Source organism: Seriola dumerili, unplaced genomic scaffold (assembly GCF_002260705.1).
Source record: "Seriola dumerili isolate Sdu_G_001 unplaced genomic scaffold, Sdu_1.0 BDQW01000312.1, whole genome shotgun sequence".
Lineage (NCBI taxonomy): Eukaryota > Metazoa > Chordata > Actinopteri > Carangiformes > Carangidae > Seriola > Seriola dumerili.
The window spans coordinates 766877-786237 of record NW_019174567.1 but is presented as its reverse complement, the minus strand read 5'-3'; the positions used below and the strand labels follow the sequence as shown (position 1 = coordinate 786237).

At 42.3% G+C, this 19361-nt stretch overlaps 2 protein-coding genes across 3 annotated transcripts; both read left to right on the top strand.

Moving 5' to 3' along the window:
• The first annotated feature begins 5037 nt into the window (after window positions 1-5037).
• On the top strand, window positions 5038-8760 carry LOC111231687. 2 transcript variants are annotated; one of them, XM_022758903.1, is made up of 7 exons: window positions 5038-5395; window positions 5490-5531; window positions 6105-6188; window positions 6283-6299; window positions 6616-6672; window positions 7191-7259; window positions 8159-8760. In XM_022758903.1, exons 1-7 carry the CDS (start codon window positions 5098-5100, stop codon window positions 8258-8260), a joined length of 669 nt encoding a protein of 222 aa, XP_022614624.1. In that variant the 5' UTR covers window positions 5038-5097; the 3' UTR covers window positions 8261-8760. The 2 variants fall into 2 exon arrangements, with proteins under 2 accessions (XP_022614624.1, XP_022614625.1); XM_022758904.1 differs by lacking the exons at window positions 5038-5395; window positions 5490-5531 and adding an exon at window positions 5553-6017.
• Window positions 8761-10017: 1257 nt separating this feature from the next.
• Window positions 10018-19049, top strand: btbd9 (BTB domain containing 9). Its single transcript, XM_022758887.1, has 11 exons — window positions 10018-10139; window positions 10475-10683; window positions 12120-12483; window positions 12842-13109; window positions 13244-13463; window positions 14309-14428; window positions 15334-15443; window positions 15538-15727; window positions 16584-16691; window positions 17763-17841; window positions 18489-19049. The coding sequence occupies exons 2-11, from the start codon at window positions 10499-10501 to the stop codon at window positions 18681-18683; spliced, it is 1839 nt and encodes a 612-aa protein (XP_022614608.1). The 5' UTR covers window positions 10018-10139; window positions 10475-10498; the 3' UTR covers window positions 18684-19049.
• The last annotated feature ends 312 nt before the right edge of the window (window positions 19050-19361 follow it).

Below are 19361 nucleotides of genomic sequence, written 5' to 3'. Positions count from 1 at the left end.
GACACTCGATCGTCCAGCTCTCAGTCCGACCACTTGTGCTGTTTTCTGAACTCACAGCCATGAAACCAGCTGTGTGTTCATGTCTGTTGTCAAACATCAGCTGTTTTCTAATCAACAGATGATTATTTAATTAATTATGCAAACGTTTATCTGAACTAACGCTCAACTTCCTCTTTCCTCTTCTTCTTTTCATGATGTGAAATACATGGTCATTGTCCCAGATGCATCATGGGACATGCCTCTCTGTGAGCCTGAGGAGTCTTAACATGGTTTTCTTGATACAGATCGACACAATACAGAATCATATTTCTTCTCTTTATAGTCAGTGTTGATCCCACAGTCAGTTCTCCACAGCTGTGACCTCTGACCTTTTACCTCTGACCTCTTCACTGTTGGTTGGTTAGTCACTGTTGATCAGAGAGAAATGAACGTTAAAGATCTCAGAGAGAAGAACGACATGAATTTAATCACTAGGAGGAAGTGACATCATACTTATCACAGGAAGTACATGATGTGGTTTTAGACTGAGAACGAGAGACAGAGAAACACGACGTTTGAATTCAGAGACGAAAGAGTCGAACTGTTTCCAACCAGAACAACCAACAGGTCGTTCTGCTGCGACCCACAGGACTGTCTCCTCAAATAGAACTCGCTTACGGCGCCAGGCGTACCGGACCTTGGTTGTCATGGTCACAATAACAAACACTCATCACTGCACTTTCCCCTTTACTCCTGTCACAATCATTACGGCCACTAGATGTCGCCTAGCAACAAAACATAATATAAGTCCGAACCCGAACTGAGACGGTCTGAACAATGGAGGATTTTCACCCTGTGTCACCAGCTGTTGCCATCCTTACCATCCCTGTTGCCTAGCAACCTTGACAACACATGATTTTTTTTCACAAAAACTTGAGGTTCATTTAAGGCCCTTGTTTTTAACAGTTGTATCGTTATCGTTGTTGTTTGTTTCATTTCCTGTGCGCAATGAATGTGGGGAGAGGTTGGGAACGAAGGATCCACCTGATGTCGCAATCGATCTTCAATTGCAGCCTCCAACCGATGCGACACAAGCGACCTGTGGGCTCCTTATTTTACAGCAGGACAGTCTCACTTCATCCCGATGGGAAAAATACCAAACGACCTTTGTGTGATGGTCAATTTAAGACGATGGGATTCATTCTCCTTTACTTAGAGACTGTGTTGGCCAGAGAAACAGCAGCGTTAGATCCTTTCTGCCATCACCACTGTCGTTCCCTTAACTTGACCAAGCTAACCGGATCTTAACATCACCGTGGCAACAACAATCTGCTGTGTTGTTTAGTTCAGAGGACTCGACTGACGTGGGAGATCAGTGTTCGCTTTACATTTCCAACCAAAACTCAAGGTCAGCCTCTTTGAACCAGGACCACAGTTGTTCCCCAACACTGTTTATATCTCAACCACGTCTACGAAGGTCTCTGATGTTTCCATAAACCGAACCAAACATTACTCATAGTTCTGTCGTGTCATAAAACAGATTCAGATTTGCAAGCACTGACAAATGATCTCCTGTCAATAGAAGCATCAGATCAGAAAACATCAGCGTGTCCACGGACAAACAACAAACTTCATCTTTTACTGTGGAGGACAGAGTACTGACGTGTGGGGAGAGTAAAGTGCCATGAGTAATGAGTGAAAGCATCACGTTGCTAGTAGTGACGCTCAAACCAAGACTTACTGTCAGTTGTATCGATACTTTACTGTGACTCATTGTGTTCACAGAAAACTTCTAGATCTCCTGCTGTTCACAAATGTCTTTCCTTCGCCACAGCAGGTTCATGCTTCACCAGCTTTGGAGAAGATGTGCTTTTCTCTCTTTCAGCTGCAGGATTGTGAACGGAGCAGAAAACTGCAGCCACAGTGTTTTTAATGTTTTCATCCTCTGTCCAGGTTGGTGGCGGTTTGTCCTTGTGGGCGTGGCTTTATTAGTGCTCCTGACGATTGCTGTGGCGGTCATGAAGTGGAAGAGAACTGAAGGTGGAGAAGATTCACTGATGAAACTTTTGTAAAACATGAAGTTTTAATAAACCTGGGTTTTAACTGAGGGAGCTGAAGTCGACTTTGTCTTTTGTCTTCACAGGGAACAGAACAGGAAGGAAGGAAAACACTGTGAGTGAGCGATCGACATTTTATATAATTACAAGAGTTCAGTTTTGTCACATGACCCTGGAGGATAAACCAGGAGCAAACGGCCTCCATAGCAACCGTCCTCTCTGATGCTTCGTTGCCTTCATAGAAATCATGTTTGACCAAGTGTGACTAGAATGATTTGTGTTTTCAGGAGCTGAGCGTAAACCCAGCAGAGACTCCGTCTGCTCCACAGACCAGTCAGGACACAGTGAGATCACGCCACACACAACAACTGACACTCACTGTTATTATACAATAGAACTCAATGAAATCCACGTGTTACTGACTCAGTCTTCATGTGCAGGCTGATCCTGAAGAGGGTGTTTCCTACGTCTCCATCAGCTTCACCAAGAAGACCAACAGTAAAGCTCGGGTGAGTTGTCTGTCTGGTGATGTTACTGACTTTAAAAACATTTTCAGCAAAGAAAAGAAAAGAAAAACAAAGGAAACTAATATTTTATCAGTAAAACGAAGCAGTGCAGCAGATAACTGCAATAATCTCTCAAATGTAGATACAAGCAGCAGAATATGTGTATTTTTACTTCTGGGGCCATTACTTTGAAAAATCCCAGTAGCAACTTGAAATTTCAAGATGGCCGCCATTTCTGGCATTGGAAACATTTCAGCAGAGAATTTTATCTGCAGGACAGATTTAAAAGGTTCTGTTTTAGACTCTGAGGGTGTCAGAGTCACAACTCTTAAATTTCTAACATTCATGTGAAAAATTCTCCATAAAACACCATTTATTATGAATGAAGAACCAAAACTTGTGTTAGAGTCGACAGTCTACTTACTTGTCTTGACATTAGCTCACTAGGCTAACTCGCTAGTGCTAGGCTAGTTAGTGAGCTTTTTTGTGAGTAATATTTTTGCTGAAATAAACTTTCATTTCATTTTTTACAGTGCACTGAATTTCATGATTTGACACCTGGATGATTCATATGAGAAAATACTGGATGAACTTATTGCAAAAAATAACATTTCCTCGCCAGAAAAGGCGGCCATCTTTAATTTTATAGTGGCTAATGTGTTTTATCAACAGAGCGATACCAAAGGAGGATTTGTGTCAAGGTTAGCATATACTGGTGATGTTTTATAATAAATAAAGTTCCTAGGAAATAAATAAATAAAGGAATCACAAATGTTGCTTTTTCTTCTTTGATCCTGTGTCATTTAATGTTGTGTAATTAATGTGTTGAGCTGTTTCTCTCTCGTTTCCCAGGTTGTAGCTGAAGATGATGATGATGACGATGATGATGATGATGCTGTGACCTACAGCACAGTGAAACCTTCCTCTTCTTCTGCTGGAGCCTGCGTTGATCCCATGAGCCTCTACGCCTCCGTCAATGAACCAAAACCATAAAAACCCAGTGTAGTTACATCTCATCTCATTACAGATATTTTACATTGATGACTGATTAGTTCAAGTTAGTTCATTAGATAATGTAATGTTACTTCTCATTTCCAAAATTGATGTTTTTATGTGTTTTTTTCTTACAGTTGTTCAATGATTAGTTTCAGGATTTCTTGCTGTATGAAGCCTTGTTGTCCAGAGGAGGGCGCTGTGGGTCAACGAGCAGCACAACATGAATAACAGCTGTAATAACCCGATATCACATGTCATCTTGAAATGTAAATGAGCATCATAAATGTCACCTGTCACCTGTTATTGTCTGATGTGTAGTAGGTTTAACAGTTTATTATTCCTCCGCGCCGGCGACAGCCAGAGCCGCCATATTGTTTTGGTGTTGTTCGTCCGTCCCTCTCGTTCTCGTGGACACGATATCTCAGCAGTCTGACGGAACTTCTTCAAATGTGGCTGAAACATTCACTTTGACTTGAGGATGAACTGATTAGGTTTTGGTGCCCAAAGGTCAAAGGTAAAGGTCAGTGTGACCTCAGAAAACACTTTTTAGCCATTAATCAAGACTTCACACAGAAATTATGACAGAATTTCACACCAGTGTTTTATAATCTGACTCTGGATAAACAGGATGTAACCTGAAACTAGTCTGAGTGGCGGAGGGATACGACCGTGAGGTGGTGAATCTAGTTCTCTGTGTTGAGATATGAACGTCACTGAAGCAAAGGAAGAGTGGAGTTGATGTTTGAACACAGCAACAGCTGATACTACAGAGAAAAGAAGGACTGTCATTAAAAGTCACTGAAGAGGAAGTGACAGTGGACGAATTACAGGAAGTTGATACGACACTTGTCTTTAGAGTCTTACACTTACTGGAAGTAGAACGAAGAAAGACGATAGAGAGGATGGTCGAAATCAGGTGGTTTGAATCGTCTTTATTTCTGATACTGGTGCTTCAGTTCACAGGTAAAGACACTTATCAAATGATTATAAATAACAGCCATCATTAATGTTACCTCATTACCTAACCTTCATTTAACTGAGAGCGCTCTGTGTCTGCTCTATCTTACATTATCTTCACATTAACAGTAACATTTTTATTCCTCCGACGTCGCCTCAGCAGCAGCTGGACAAGATTCATCATCCGTCACTGTCAGAGTCAGAGATGACGTCACTTTGTCCTGTGGGAGGGTGAGAGAAGATCAGGTTAAATGTGACGGTACGACCTGGCTCCTCAGTGGTTCAGGAAGAAAAGACACAGTACCACTGTTTGAACTTGGGAAGATTCATAAAGAAGCCAGATCTAAATCAGACAGACTGAGTCTGACAGAGAAATGTTCTCTGGTTGTGAAGAAGGTCTCAGCTGAAGATGCTGGTCTGTACACCTGCAGACAGTTTGACAAATCAGGACGACAACAAGGTTCAGACTCTTGGGTTTATCTGTCTGTTGTTACCAGTGAGTATTTACATCAAACTGTCTGTTAGAACAAAACACTGAAACTTTACAATCATGATGATTATTACAGTGATGAAGTTCATTTCTCTCTTGTCTTTCTCTCTCAATGTCTCCGTCTTCACCAGTAACTGAACAGAAGGACGGTGATGAGGTGACGTTTACCTGCTCTGTGTCGACGTTCAGAGACTGTAGACAGTCAGTGAAGTGGTTGTATCAGGGTAGAGATGTGGATAAAGGTCACAGTGACTTGTTGACATCACAGTCTCTCTGCAGCGTCTCTGTGAGTTTTCAGACTTCTCATTTCATTTATGGATCAAGGTATAAGATCTTTTCATGTAACGTGACTGATGGTTTGAACAAGCAACAGCTGACCTTCCCCATCCAGGCCTCACCTGAGGAGTCAGGTAAGAACATGATGAGCTGATGAGCGTTTATCACCTGCAGATGGTGAACATGAGGCGTTTTCTAAACGGCTTCTTGGTTTGTTCATTTGTCCAGGTGAGGACGAAACCATAGCAACAAAAACCAGCATGAAGGCAGGTGAGAGCACGACAGCATCTACAACCAGTGGAGCTTCAGTGTGATCTCTCTCTCTCTCTCTCTCTCTTTCTCTCTCTTTCTCTCTCTCTCTCTCTCTCTCTCTCTCTCTCTCTCTCTCTCTCTGACACTTGATCGTCCAGCTCTCAGTCCGACACTAAACTCAGTCTTAGCAGACATGAAGGCAAAACTACTTTCACACACTTTGTGTCTTTGTTCTTTGTTGGTTTGTGGTTTGTTTTGTTTCATTAGCAAACGAATGAATGTTGTGAAACGCTGGTCACAGTGGGCAAACCACCATTTTGAAATCTTCCTTTCTTCCGCTGAAGAATTTTCTCAACTTACAACCATTTTACTTTTCCTCAGCATCATATCTTCACCTCCAACACTAGACGGTTAAATTCACTTTTGTTGCACCTATGAGTGTTTTGTGGAGCTTTAAACAACATTTCCAATGAGACATGCTGTTGAAAGCTCCAGGAAGAACTAGTAAGTGGACCTTGAGTAAAGTGGGTTTTTGATGTGGACAGAAAACAAAGCTGCAGCTGAGACACTTGGTGATGTTTATCTTTCCAGACTGGTTGTGGCTGTGCCTCATCGTGGTCGTGGCTTTGGTAGCGGTTTTAATGCTTGTTGTGATCAGGTGGAAGAGAACTAAAGGTGAGGCTGTTTACACATGAAACTTTCATAAACAACAATTTTAATAAAATTTTTATTTTATTGCTTTAGTCGACTCTTATTTGTGTCTTTTCAGGGAAGGATGACAACGAGGTGAGTAAAAAATAGAGTATAAACACATAAATTTAACAAAATATTGTATATAGGTGTGTGGCTCAGTCAGAGCAGCAGCCATTTTGTTCTCAGGTTGACTGTCCATCCGTCCCGTTCTCGTGGACACTATATCTCAGTAACACCTTGACGGAACTTCTTGAAATTTGGCACAAACTTTCACCATGACTCATGAAGTGATTAGGTTTTAGTAGCTAAAGGTCAAAGCTGCACAAATGTGTTGCATATGTTGTACAGCTGTTGTTTGTATTGTGCTTTGACAACATCTGTATTAACTGAACTGACTGTGTTCGTCCAGGGGCTGACGTCCAACCCTACAGTGACTCAGTCTGCTCCAGAGACCAGTCAGGACACGGTGAGCTCACACTCTTCACCCAGGACAAAGTCACACTCAGTCCTGCTGGTGTTGGTTCTGTGTGAAACACACCCACACAGTTATCTGTGTGAAAATGTGACCACAAATATAAAAAGAGGAAGTTAAATGATGCAACTAGATCATGTCAAGCAGTTGACTGTGAGAGCAGAGGTCAGAGGTCAAACCACCACCAAAATAAACTTCTGATTCAAATAAAATAAACTCCTCATGAGCCCTTCCTTGGCAGAAGTAATAGAAGTTAAAGTGCTGCTTGTGATCAAATAGAATAAAGTTAGAAGAGTCCTACATGTCCCACCTTTGAGACACTTCTCAAACACTGGCTCCAGTCAAACCAGATCTCTCATCATTTTTTACTTGTTTTGTTTCCTGTCCAGGTAAATTAGCATTTCTGCTACAATCTGCTGTGTTTACGTCGTGTGTTTTGTGCTGGTGTTCATTAACATGTATTGTCCCAATCAAATAAACAAATAAATAAAATTATAATGTTCACTGTGCAGGCTTATCCTCAAGAAGGTGTTTCCTACGCCTCCATCAGCTACACCAAGAAGACCGATAGTAGAGCCCAGGTGAGCTGTCTGACTGGTTCAACAGGTGATGGTGGTGAGAGAGGAAACAATAGTTTTCAGCAGTTTAATAAAAGAGTCTGTGAATGTCATTTTGTGATAATAAAGTAATAAAGCATTTCCTTAATTTCATATTCTAAAAATAGGAATTGTAAAAAGAATTTATAAATGATTAATCCATCAATAAATATTTAAGATTAAAAAATGCATTTACAAAAACAACATAAAACTCATTAAATAAACCATTTATGAATACAATAGAATTTGAAAAGACATTTTACAAATGTGAACACATTCCTGGATTCCCTCTTCAATTTCCATTTCCTTTTTCCAGCTGCTTTTCCTTTTCCTGTTAGCTAATCGATTAGCGTAGCCATTTAGCTTCTCCTGTTAGCCTCTCTGTGACAGGCTTCAGTGCTGGTAAAACCTGATATGACTGGTTAGCTCGTCAGCCAATCAGAGAGCTTGTTACATCCCATGGCCAGTGGGGAAATATAATATACAATACGATATATATAATATATACAGGAGGATAACAGCCGGACTCTGCCCAGATGTGGAAGTAATATGGGCCAGACTACAGGTAGTTCTTCAAAGTCTATTATTTATTCATGAATTAATAAATGTATCTATAAATAGTTTATTTAATGAGAGTTTTATGCTGTTTTTGTAAATACACTTTTAAATATTTATTGATGGATTAATCATTTATTCATTCTTTTTACAATTCCTGTTTTTAATGCCTTTTAAAATATGAAATGAAGGAAATGCTTGATTACGTTTCCTGTGACATCCCTGCTCCACAGTGTTGTGTTACGTTGTGTTGCTTTTCATGTTGTTAGGGTTTATGATGTCCCAGTGTGTTGTATTTAATTGTGTTGTGTTGATTTGTTTCCCTCCAGGTTGGGAGTAAAAATGACGATCATGAAAACGATGTTGTGACCTACAGCACTGTGAGAACTCCCTCTGCTGAGCCCAACAGCCTCTACACCAGCATCACTTAACCAATCACATCTGATCACTGTCAGGATGGATTGGTGTAAACAGCTTCTGAACCAGAAGGGGGTGTTGTAGGTTAGCTGGTGTCACAGTGTAAAAAGTAGAGGCAATAATTCTGAAGGTTGAGCAGTTTTACTGATTTTTCTTTGATGTTTTTAGTCTTTATTTTCATATTTCATCTGTTTATTATCTGATGCAATAACTTGTCAGAGGGAAGTTCTTGTTTGTCCTTCAGTCGAGCTCATTTTCTGTCATTTCACCTTTGTGGGTCAGTAGTTTATTTCATGTTTATTTTGTTGTAAAGTAGTACATCTAATCTCCTTGGATTGTTCTCACATGATCATATATTTAGAGTGAAAATGTTTTGATGTACTGATTTTGATTTAGAATTTTGTTGCTTTATTCAAGATAATATGATTTGACCTGTATGTTTGGCTTTCTTTCACTAGTAGAAATATAACCACTGTCTGAGTGCTAGTAAAGGATTAAATACTTTGCTCATCAGTCCAGTCCAGTGTCATCCTAGAACACATGCGTGATTGAAAAATTACAATGCTGTCATGGAAATAATAAAGTCCTCTATAGGCTTCCATAATGAAATATAATATTTATAATTCTAGTCTGTTATTTTTCTGCTTTGAGGATTGAACACTATCATAATCATGGATTGTGCATTAAAAGGTGAATCCAGCCCTTTTTAGGAATTAACATTTTTTTATTCCTATAGTAAAAGTGAAACCTCTGGTCCAACATATGCCTGTGTTCTTGGCCCGAGTCTGGCCCATATTACTTCCACATCTGGGCAAAGTCCGGCTGTTTTCCTCCTGTGTTGTCTGACAGCTGCAAGATTTTCACGTTTGTGTGCTGGAATTGGTCCAGATGTGGAAGTTGTATCTGACAATCAGGCTATTCAGGCCGTAGAACCAGGTGTATACTGGGCCAGAGGAAAACAAGCATGTGGCCCAAGTATGGGCCGGATTTATTTTGCTACCTCGGGTGTCGCAGCACAGTTTGTGAACATGCAGGTCTCTCCCCTAAAATTACAAACCACAGGGAGAACCTTATATGGTACAATGTCACCTCAGTAACAAATAACTGATTAACTAACCTTAATCAAATGAATAAATGAATCATTACACTCATTTATGAATCACAACACTGTAATAGCTCCAGTGTTCATTGGCAATTTATTCCCAGTCAGTCATGGGAGACTGGCAGAAATGTAGGACAGGTCTGTCCTATGTTCATTATTTAGACAATTTGTATATATTTATTCAGTTTAGCTCTCCTTAAATTGACCGCTGCAGCAAGCTTGTGCAAAACGCGCGACTTTTACTTTGAAAGTGAGCCGTCCGTTTCCGGTTCTCGACTTCCTCGTTCACTTTTTAATGTACAAATTGGATAAAAGAACAATCTGACGCTTTGTTCCATAGACATAAATACGAAATATACGTACATATGTGTATATGTCATGCTTTGTTCAAAATTGCACGCAGTCATTCCACGGGACAATAAAACAGGAAACGTGTAACAGCGTTTAACAGCTGTTATCGAAGAACGAGTCAAAACATCATCATACATTTGCGTCAGCACAAGTAGGACAATTAAATTACCCATAATCGCGCCTAAACATGTTTTTTTCAGAGTACAGAGCAAACAATTGCGGAATAATAACTTTGAGAAACGTTTATTTTGAAATCCAGCTTCTCGAACCGGAAGTGCCTGTCCGTTGACCCAGAATCGGTTTCCGGTGATGTGATGCTGGAAGAATTGTGAATTTGGTGCTTTTTATGCACATTGGAAGAAGAACCACGACTGTTTTTTGTTGTTTTTTAGATTATCTGACGCATATATCTGAACACAGGAGTGAATGAGAGCCGCTCGGTAAGTTTAAAACCGGGAAAATAGGAGATATCCGAGCTGCTAGCTAACGTTTGTTCAGGTGTCAAATGTCCGCGACACCGGCGGCTGTCAACAACAGCTCAGCTAGCTAGCTAGGGACAGCGCGTAACGACTATTAGTCTGCTAATTGAGTTGTTTATGTAAAACTTTAACAACAGACATGGTGGCAAATACAGTAACTGGTCTTCGGCGTGAATTTGTTAGCGACTGCCGTCATGTTAGTGACATCGTAGTTAGCAATTAGCATGAACTAGCTACTGTATGTGCTGTGTGCCTCTGGTTTAACCGCCCGGTTGACGTGATTATTTGTGTGTCAGATGTGACTGTGGCACACGTCGACCATGAGTAACAGTCACCCTCTGCGTCCACTGGCCTCCGTGTCGGAGATCGACCACATCCACCTGCTGTCGGAGCAGCTGGGAGCCCTGGTGCTCGGTGAAGAGTACAGCGATGTTACCTTCATCGTAGAGGGGAAGCGCTTCCCTGCGCACCGGGTCATCCTGGCAGCGCGCTGTCACTACTTCAGGTAACTGTAAATGTTGTCACTTATCTTACCTCTCTTAATACTACACAGCCTTTGGTAGACCCATATTAACAGCTGCATGGAAAGGTTTGGCCACCCCTGGGAAAATTACACATTGTTGATTTTTGGAAGCACAAACCCTGCAGCAAAGAACCTTTAACATTAGACTTTCTGTAAATGTTAATCAGTGTTACTTTTTATTTCATGAGCTTGGAAATAGACAGATGTGGACAAAGTACACAACGTCATTACTTGAGTCAGAGTATAGAAACCCTTCCGGTCAAATGTAACATCAATACAGGTGAAAGTTGTTCAGTCAGATTTTTACTATAGTTAAGGTATTGGAGTACTGGAGTTTAAAAATACTTTTACTCCTCTACATTTCTGTGAAGTACTTCCTTTAGCTTTTAGTCAGTGGAATGAATCTTATTTTCTAAAACGTGATAGACCATATGCTGTGGTCATCTCAGGAGAAAAAACCAATCACAGCCAACTCCTCCACTGTCAGTCATGTTTGAACCTGTCAGTGTCCTAACGATGACAACGTTAGATAAAGATGAAGCAGAAGATTCTTCACCAGAGACCATGGTCTGATCTGGAGTCTGTGTTTGAAGGTTTAGAAATAAAGAAGATTGCTGTGTGAAATGTTTGCTGTGTTTATCACAACCAGACTTCATCACTGACTAAAAAAATTGTTCTTTTGTTAAATTAGTTGTGTTTTTACAGACATGTCTACAGTCTTTGTAGCATAGATACAGCTTCTACAGTCAGTCAGTAGGTTGTGTCACAGTCATTAGATTCTGTAAATGTGGAACAATACAACGATGTAGACATGCAAATATACTTTTAAATACTTCAATATTTTTAAAATGAAGTACTCCAGCAAAAATCTGACTGAACAACTTTCACTTTGGAGTATTGGAGTAATATTTGACCATGAGGATCATTACTCTGACTCCAGTAATGGAGCTGTGGACTGTCCACCTCTGCTCTGCGTGAAACTTTATAAACGTATCTTGTCCTGGCAACTGTTGAAATCTTGCCAAACAGTTCCTCTTTCTATCTCCTTAAATGTGAGGACTGGCTGATTCTCTTCATCTTGGGTTTGTGGATACTAAAGTGTTCGATTCTCTTATTACTCTGTAGATTGCACAAATGAAGATGAATTCTATGTCAGTGTTGTATCTGTAATTTCACAGCCTCTCCTCTGTGTTTTTTGTTTAACTCTAGATACACATGAGATTTAGTCAGTGGGGGGGCTTGAGGCTTTGCCAGTTTCTATTACTCAGTGTGTTTTTCAGAATAAAATGCTGTGTGTTTGTAAGACTGCTGGCTGCTGTTTGTGACAGTCTGAAGTCAAATCTTTGTGTAGAAAATGAATCAGGACATTTACAACCATTTGAATAAATAAAAACTATGAACACCTCTGGCTCCTTCAGAGCTCTGCTGTACGGTGGGATGAAAGAGTCCCAGCCCCAGGCAGAGGTGTGTCTGGAGGAGACGCGGGCCGAAGCCTTCTCGATGCTGCTAAACTACCTGTACACGGGCAGGGCCAGCCTCAGCTCCGCCCGGGAGGAGGTGCTGCTGGACTTCCTGGGCCTGGCTCACCGCTACGGCCTGCAGCCGCTGGAGGACTCTACCTCCGAGTTCCTGCGCACCATCCTGCACACCAACAACGTCTGCCTGGTCTTTGACGTGGCCAGTCTCTACTCTCTGAGCGCGCTCAGTGCAGCCTGCTGTGCTTACATGGACAGACACGCACCTGAGGTGTTGAATTCTGACGGCTTCCTCTCGCTCTCCAAGGTACGAGGTGGCAGTATGGTTCAGTCTTACATCAGGACAACGCTCACTGCTCCATATGTCAAGAAGTATGGTTTGATCTCATGTCTCATCCCTTTGGTGTAACATAAACCTGGGATACAGTGACCTCTAGTGGCAGGTGATTGACAAGATGGCACAGCAGAGTTCAGGTGTGTGTGAAACCACAAGCTTTCAGGCTGCAGCATCTGTCACGTGATGTAACTTCAGCTAAGATAATGACATGGAGACATTCCCATAAACCTTCACACCCAGATTAATATGTTTTTGTTCAGGTTTTTGTAAATTAATCAATTAGCATATAAAAAATAGTGAGAAATTGTCATCTTTCTTTCTGTTTCAGACTGCTCTTCTGACCGTGGTCAGCAGAGACTCATTTGCCACCAGCGAGAAGGAGATCTTCCAGGCCTTGTGTCGCTGGTGCCGGCAGCACGAGGAGGGGGCTGACACGCAGGAAGTGATGTCAGCGGTGCGGCTGCCTCTCATGACCCTGACGGAGATGCTGAACGTGGTGCGACCGTCCGGCCTCCTCAGCCCAGACGACCTGCTGGACGCCATTAAGACCCGCTCCGAGAGTCGCAACATGGACCTGAACTACCGCGGGATGCTCAGTCAGTGTCTTACTGTTCTTACTGCTGCCATGAATCCTCATCAGACATTAAATGAAAATGAAATCGAGGTGATTTCTGTGTCTTATCCGTCTTTATTTGCACTTGTCCTTCATGTCTTCCTTCTTGGGTTCCAGTACCAGAGGAGAACATTGCCACCATGAAGTACGGAGCTCAGGTGGTGAAAGGGGAGCTGAAGTCGGCGCTGCTGGACGGGGACACCCAGAACTACGACCTGGACCACGGCTTCTCCAGACACCCCATCGAGGAGGACGGCAGGGCCGGGATCCAGGTCAAACTGGGCCAGCCGTTCATCATCAACCACATGCGTCTCCTGCTGTGGGACAGAGACAGCCGGTAACAAAGGAGACACGTTACAGACTAACGAAGAAGATTTTAATTTTAGTTTATCTTGGACATATGAAGTATAATTCACAGTGGTTATTGTTGAAGTAGCTGACTGGCAGCACTCAAATGTAGTTTAACTGGTTCCAACAAACTGTGTTGGCAAAGTACGACGGAGTATTAGCACCACAACAAGGAAAACATCTGAAATTACAAGAATAAAGTCGTGATTTTGAGAATAAAATCATAATATTACAGGAATAAAGTTGTAATTTTAGGTCAAGTGTTTTTTAGAGGGAAACATCAGAAGCTTTAAAATGAGGAACGTGGAACATCCTGTGAAGTTCTACTTTAGGTTTCACTAATAAGGAGAACCTTCATCTTTTGATTCATCATCATCATCACCTTCATCAGGACATTGAAAAGATTGTGAAGAAACTGAATCTATTCTATTGTCAGACAGACAAACAGCAGCTGCCACTGACTGTCTGTTCACCTGTTTGATTGGTTGATGTAATATTCATAAAAATAGTTTTTTTCTCTCCAAATTTACATTTTAATTCTCCTAATGTTACAATTTTATTCTTGAAATATTGCAACTTTTCCCCCATAATTTTAGATAATACTCCGTTGTAACAAAGTGATCGGAGGTTTGAAACGCCAAAAACAAATCTGCGTCTTACACAGTGATTTCTGACAGAATCCATTTTCTTTTCTTATGGACTCTGATTTTGAACGTGATTCTTCCGTTTCACATTTTAAAAGACGCGTTTTGTTTTTAGCTTTTACATGAACCTCGTTGTAGCGACTCAGTCAGAGGCGGTTTGTGTTTCTAATGTCATTTCTGATCGTTGAAGGTCGTACTCCTACTACATCGAGGTGTCCATGGATGAGCTGGACTGGGTGCGTGTTGTGGACCATTCCAAATACCTGTGCCGCTCGTGGCAGAATCTGTACTTCACACCACGAGTTTGCAGGTAAACTTCACTTACACCAACTGTTACGGCATGTTCACCTGTTCACCAGAGAAGCAGGGCTCGCACACATGAAGCACATCTGTCCTCTTTTCAGGCGGGAGATGTTGGTGGATGAATCATGTTACAACCAGCTCGTTAGGGGAAAGGGAAGTAACATAAATCCCAAGATGTTAAGGGTTAAATTAGGTCATTTATTAACAAAAGTAAGCAGGGTAAACAAAAAGAGAGGCGACACAAGAAAAACAAAGCCACCCAATAACACAAATAACACAAAAGAACACCAGCAGCTAACAAAAGAAAAGCAAAACAACAAAACACCAGATCTCAAACAGAGCTGCACTTAGCTTTACGCTAGACAACCAAAAACACACAACCTTAGCTCTTCACATTGTTTCACTCGGCTCTAATCAATCAACAGCAACAAGCACAACAAGCACTGGTACACAACAGCGCGGCGGCGAGTCTGCGTACGGACAACACAGATCGCCCCAAACAAACAACTGACAGCTCTTTTATACGCTGGGTGGAGACGAGAGGCGGGCCCAGCTGATCAGGAGAGATGGCTTGCAGCTGGAGCATTGAAGGTGCAGCGGAAAGGCGGAACACTCCCAGGAAATCCCGGTGACGTCACGGGCATCCCCTCTCGCAGGGTCAGACTGCAACAACAGGCGACCGAGACAGAACACAACACAACCACACACACACACACAGGGAAAAACAAAGGTCCCCCGAATACGGCCACGGCCGTAACAATCAAAACGAATCTGATTCCACCTCTGACATTTTAACAAAGAGCTGCGAGTGAGCTCTTTGTTAAAATGACAGAGATGGAATCAGGTCCTCCTGGTCGTTTATAGAGCGGATTGTGGTCGACTCATATCTCATGTTGTTGTTGTTTATCTCAGGTATGTTCGCATCGTGGGAACACACAACACGGTCAACAAGGTCTTCCACCTCGTGGCTTTTGAATGCATGTTCACAAACCACCCATTCACCCTGGAGAACGGGCTTGTGGGTAAGTTGCTGAGTTTTCACTGTGCTAAACAGTCTGAAGCAGCTAAACATCTGCCATGAAAACATGTGTCTGGACCTGTGCTTCCTGTCTGCAGTGCCCAGTGAGAACGTGGCGACCATCGCGTCCTGTGCCAGCGTCGTCGAGGGCGTGAGCCGCAGCAGGAATGCCTTGCTCAACGGTGACACGCGCAACTACGACTGGGACTCCGGATACACCTGCCATCAGCTGGGCTCTGGAGCCATCGTCATCCAGCTGGCTCAGCCCTACTCCATCGGCTCCTTGAGGTAGGCGTGGCCACATTGTCAGCTCTGAGGCTGCGTCCATGTGTCAACGTTTTTCTTTTGAAACGCGTCTCTTTTCCTACATTTCTTCTTCCGTCCACACAACGAAAACAGAATCTTTCAGAAACTCTGCTGGAGCTGTTTTATTTTGAAAAGTCTGGGGTTGTTTTATTTTGAAAACTCTGAGGTTGTGTTTTATTCTGAAAATTCTGGGGTTGTGTTTTATTCTGAAAACTCGGGTTGTGTTGTAGTCTGGACAGAAAGTGAGACCTTTGTAATGGATGAGGTCACAGCCACGGTCTCTCCTGATTGGCTCTCATCAGCCTGGACTACCAGTGGTGAATACAACATGATGATGAATGACAGAGTTACTGACCTTGTTGTCTTTGCAGCTGCTGTTCACTTACATTCTCTGTTTTAATGCTACAGCTGCAGAGGAGACAATCTACTTCCTGTTTACACCGGCTCGCACATGCTCAGTGTGGGTGATTGGTCATGTGTGTGTCGGAGATCATTCATGTGGACGCAGCCTGAGTTTGGTTTACAACAGGAGCAAGTCATCATTCCATTTATTTAAAAATTAAAAATTAGTGTTCGTGTAACATCATAGATTATAAGTTTGTCAGACTCAATAATTAATAGTAGAACTTGGATATTAACTCTTTATTTCACCTGCTACAACTGAAAGTGTTGATATAAATTACAAGAAGTGGCAGTTGTATGTTTAACCAATATTTACTGCAGCATCAATCTAAAGGATCAGCACCGTTTGAACCGACAGTGTGAGACGTCATGAAGACGTCAGAGCGGTTAAAGTGCAGACGGAGTCAGTTCACTGTTCTGCCTCTCCTCTGCTCAGGCTGCTGCTCTGGGACTGTGACGAGCGCTCCTACAGTTACTACATCGAGGTCTCCACCAACCAGCAGCAGTGGACGAAGGTGGTCGACCGCACCAGGGTGGCGTGTCGGTGAGGCTCCCGTCTCCTTCACCGTGCCGTGATTTATTCCCGCTACTCCCGTTTCCTCCATGACGCCAAGAGGCAGCATCTTTTTCCTTGGTCCTTTAAAGACACTGATCTGAAAACACGTCTTTGAGTTGAGGCAGGGATCCAGAACAAACAACTTCTGTTGCACATTAAGTCGGTGGAGAAACAGGTTCTGCACATACAGGTCATATTTCATCATTGTAGTTATCTGTCACACACACTGTTTTTTTCATGACACCTACCTTTGTTCGTTCTTATGTTAGCTGTAAAACAGAGGAACTGGCCCCTTGAACCACTGCTTCCGCTGGTAACTGCATGTTTCAGGGAAGTCTTTCACATGTGGAAACAAGTGCTAAACGTGACACGAATCCTCCTCGTATCACTGTGTGGATAGAACACATTAGCCACTTGAAAATTCAAGATGGCCGCCATTTCTGGCAACGGAATTGTTATTTTTTGCAATAAGTTCATCCAGTATTTTCTCATATGAATCATCCAGGTGTCAAATCTCGATCAAAGCTTGCTGACTAGCCTAGCGAGTTAGCCTAGAGAGCTAATGTTAAGACGAGTAAAGTAGACACATTTTCACGACATCAGAAACTGCACCAATGAAGCTCTGAGGAAATGTAAGATTGTGACTTTGACGTCCTCAGAGTCTAAAACATTAATTTTACAAAATGATTGAAATCTGTCCTGTGGGTAAAACTCTGTGGTAAAATATATGTTTCCTATGCCAGGAATGGCGGCCATTTTGAATTCAAGTGGCTTATGGGATTTTTCAAATTAATGGGAGAAAAACAAAACAAATCTTAGAGCTTGTCTCCACATTTCAAAGATTATTGCAGTTTATCATCGAGCTGTTGTTGACTCAGTCTTATTTTTGACAGATGTTTTTTTAAATAGGTAGATGAACTCTGAACCTGAAGAAGCAGAAACTGTCTCTGTACAATAATCAGGGAGCTGTGACACAATCACCACAGACAGACATGTTGTAAATAAAAACACATACAAACAAAGATGGAGTCTGAAAGTTGATGTGTTTCTCTCTTACAGATCATGGCAGACCTTGAAGTTCGATAAGCAGCCTGCGTCCTTCATCCGTATTGTTGGGACTCACAACACTGCTAATGAGGTGAGAACGTCTTTCTGTTTTTCTTTTAATGTGAGTCTCAGGTGTTTTCACTGGATACCTGAACGCTTTAAAGACCTGCCTGAATTAACCGGATTAATCGTGTCTTAACTGATGGTGGCTGCTTGTCGCCTTCACAAGCAGAATATATATTATATAATATAATTATAACAGTGTTGTTATAATAATAATGATAATAATAATATATTGATTTATATAGCACCTTTAAAACAGAGTTTACAAAGAGCTTTGACAGAAATCAAATATTAGACAGACAAGTTACAGTGGAAGGACAAACAGTATGACTCAATATCAATAAGGACAATTAGAGGAGCAGATGCCGTTTAGACGCACACACACACACACGCACACACACACACATGCAAATACAGTAAAAGCTATAAAAGCGAAATTAAAAGGATCAGAAAAATAAATCTTACAGTCAGTTCTAAAACAGACGGGGAGGCGATGGAGGGCAGCGAGGGTCACGTGATGTGACGTCGTCTGTTAGAACCAGTAAGAGACTGAGCTGCTGGACTCTGAACCAGTTGCAGGAGGGAGAGAGATCGGACTTTACCCCAGGGAGGAGGGGTTTCAGTGGGGTTGTGTGTGCTGGTGGTTCCCCCCATGTGACCGTCCTCTCTCTGCAGGTCTTCCACTGTGTTCACTTCGAGTGTCCGGCCCAGCTCAACGCCGAGGTGAACGAAGGCAGTCCGGGCCTGAACTCCTCCGACTCTGGCTCCGCCCCCCAGCAGCCGCGACCCCAGCGACCTTCACGCACACACAGCCTGCTGCCTTCCCAGCCCTCTTCCACCTCATCGTCGTCCTCGCAGTCCCATCCTTAAGAGGAGGGGGTGGGGGGGGGACCTCACAATGCCATTTTGCACAGCCGTCATCATCCAGACTGCACTGCTACAACGCTGCTAACGTCCGGCGATCGTCTCATTGTCATTACCCATGGTCCCTCTGTCATAAGTGCAACATTAGAGACTGGTTTATCTGTAGCAGCAGCATCTAGGGCTCCAGTCTTCCCAGTTCTGAAACTGATAGTTGGGTGTTAACATCCACTGGTTCATGCATTTTTGTGAAGGTACTTTTTTAGCTACTAAGACTCGAGTTTTTTCCCTTCAAAACGAAGTGGAAACTTTACTTCTCCAAAGATGAGGCACACACTGAAACGTGGTTTTCCCAACCACCAAAGAGCAGTAAGACCAGGGTGTGGGGGGGCGGGGGGGTTGCTATCTGAATTTTACGAGTTAATATTTCCAAAAGAAGTGGATTTTATCCTTAAACAAGCTATTTTTTTAAGAAACTGTCTTAAACGGACTCTACTCACTTTTCATACCATCGAGCTAACGGAGTAGCAGTCGAGTATTTTTCAAACTTTAGACTTCAATTCTCAAAAGGGTTTTGCCAAAGCTGTGGAGCTAACGCATTCTGTGGCATTTGTATGCAAATAGCACTTAATCCAATTATGCATTTGCATATTAAGTAATAGCTGTTTGAGTATTTGTTCACAGGTT

What these genes read in the sequence shown, in the direction of transcription:
- LOC111231687 (XM_022758903.1), top strand. Translation starts at nt 5,098, where the DNA reads ATGTCTCCGTCTTCACCAGTAACTGAACAGAAGGACGGTGATGAGGTG. An exon ending in AAAAACCAGCATGAAGGCAG is followed by an intron (nt 5,532 to 6,104) that starts GTGAGAGCACGA and finishes TTATCTTTCCAG; the next exon opens with ACTGGTTGTGGCTGTGCCTC. An exon ending in CAGAGACCAGTCAGGACACG is followed by an intron (nt 6,673 to 7,190) that starts GTGAGCTCACAC and finishes TTCACTGTGCAG; the next exon opens with GCTTATCCTCAAGAAGGTGT.
- btbd9 (XM_022758887.1), top strand. Translation starts at nt 10,499, where the DNA reads ATGAGTAACAGTCACCCTCTGCGTCCACTGGCCTCCGTGTCGGAGATC. An exon ending in TTCACACCACGAGTTTGCAG is followed by an intron (nt 14,429 to 15,333) that starts GTAAACTTCACT and finishes TGTTTATCTCAG; the next exon opens with GTATGTTCGCATCGTGGGAA. An exon ending in CCTGGAGAACGGGCTTGTGG is followed by an intron (nt 15,444 to 15,537) that starts GTAAGTTGCTGA and finishes TCCTGTCTGCAG; the next exon opens with TGCCCAGTGAGAACGTGGCG.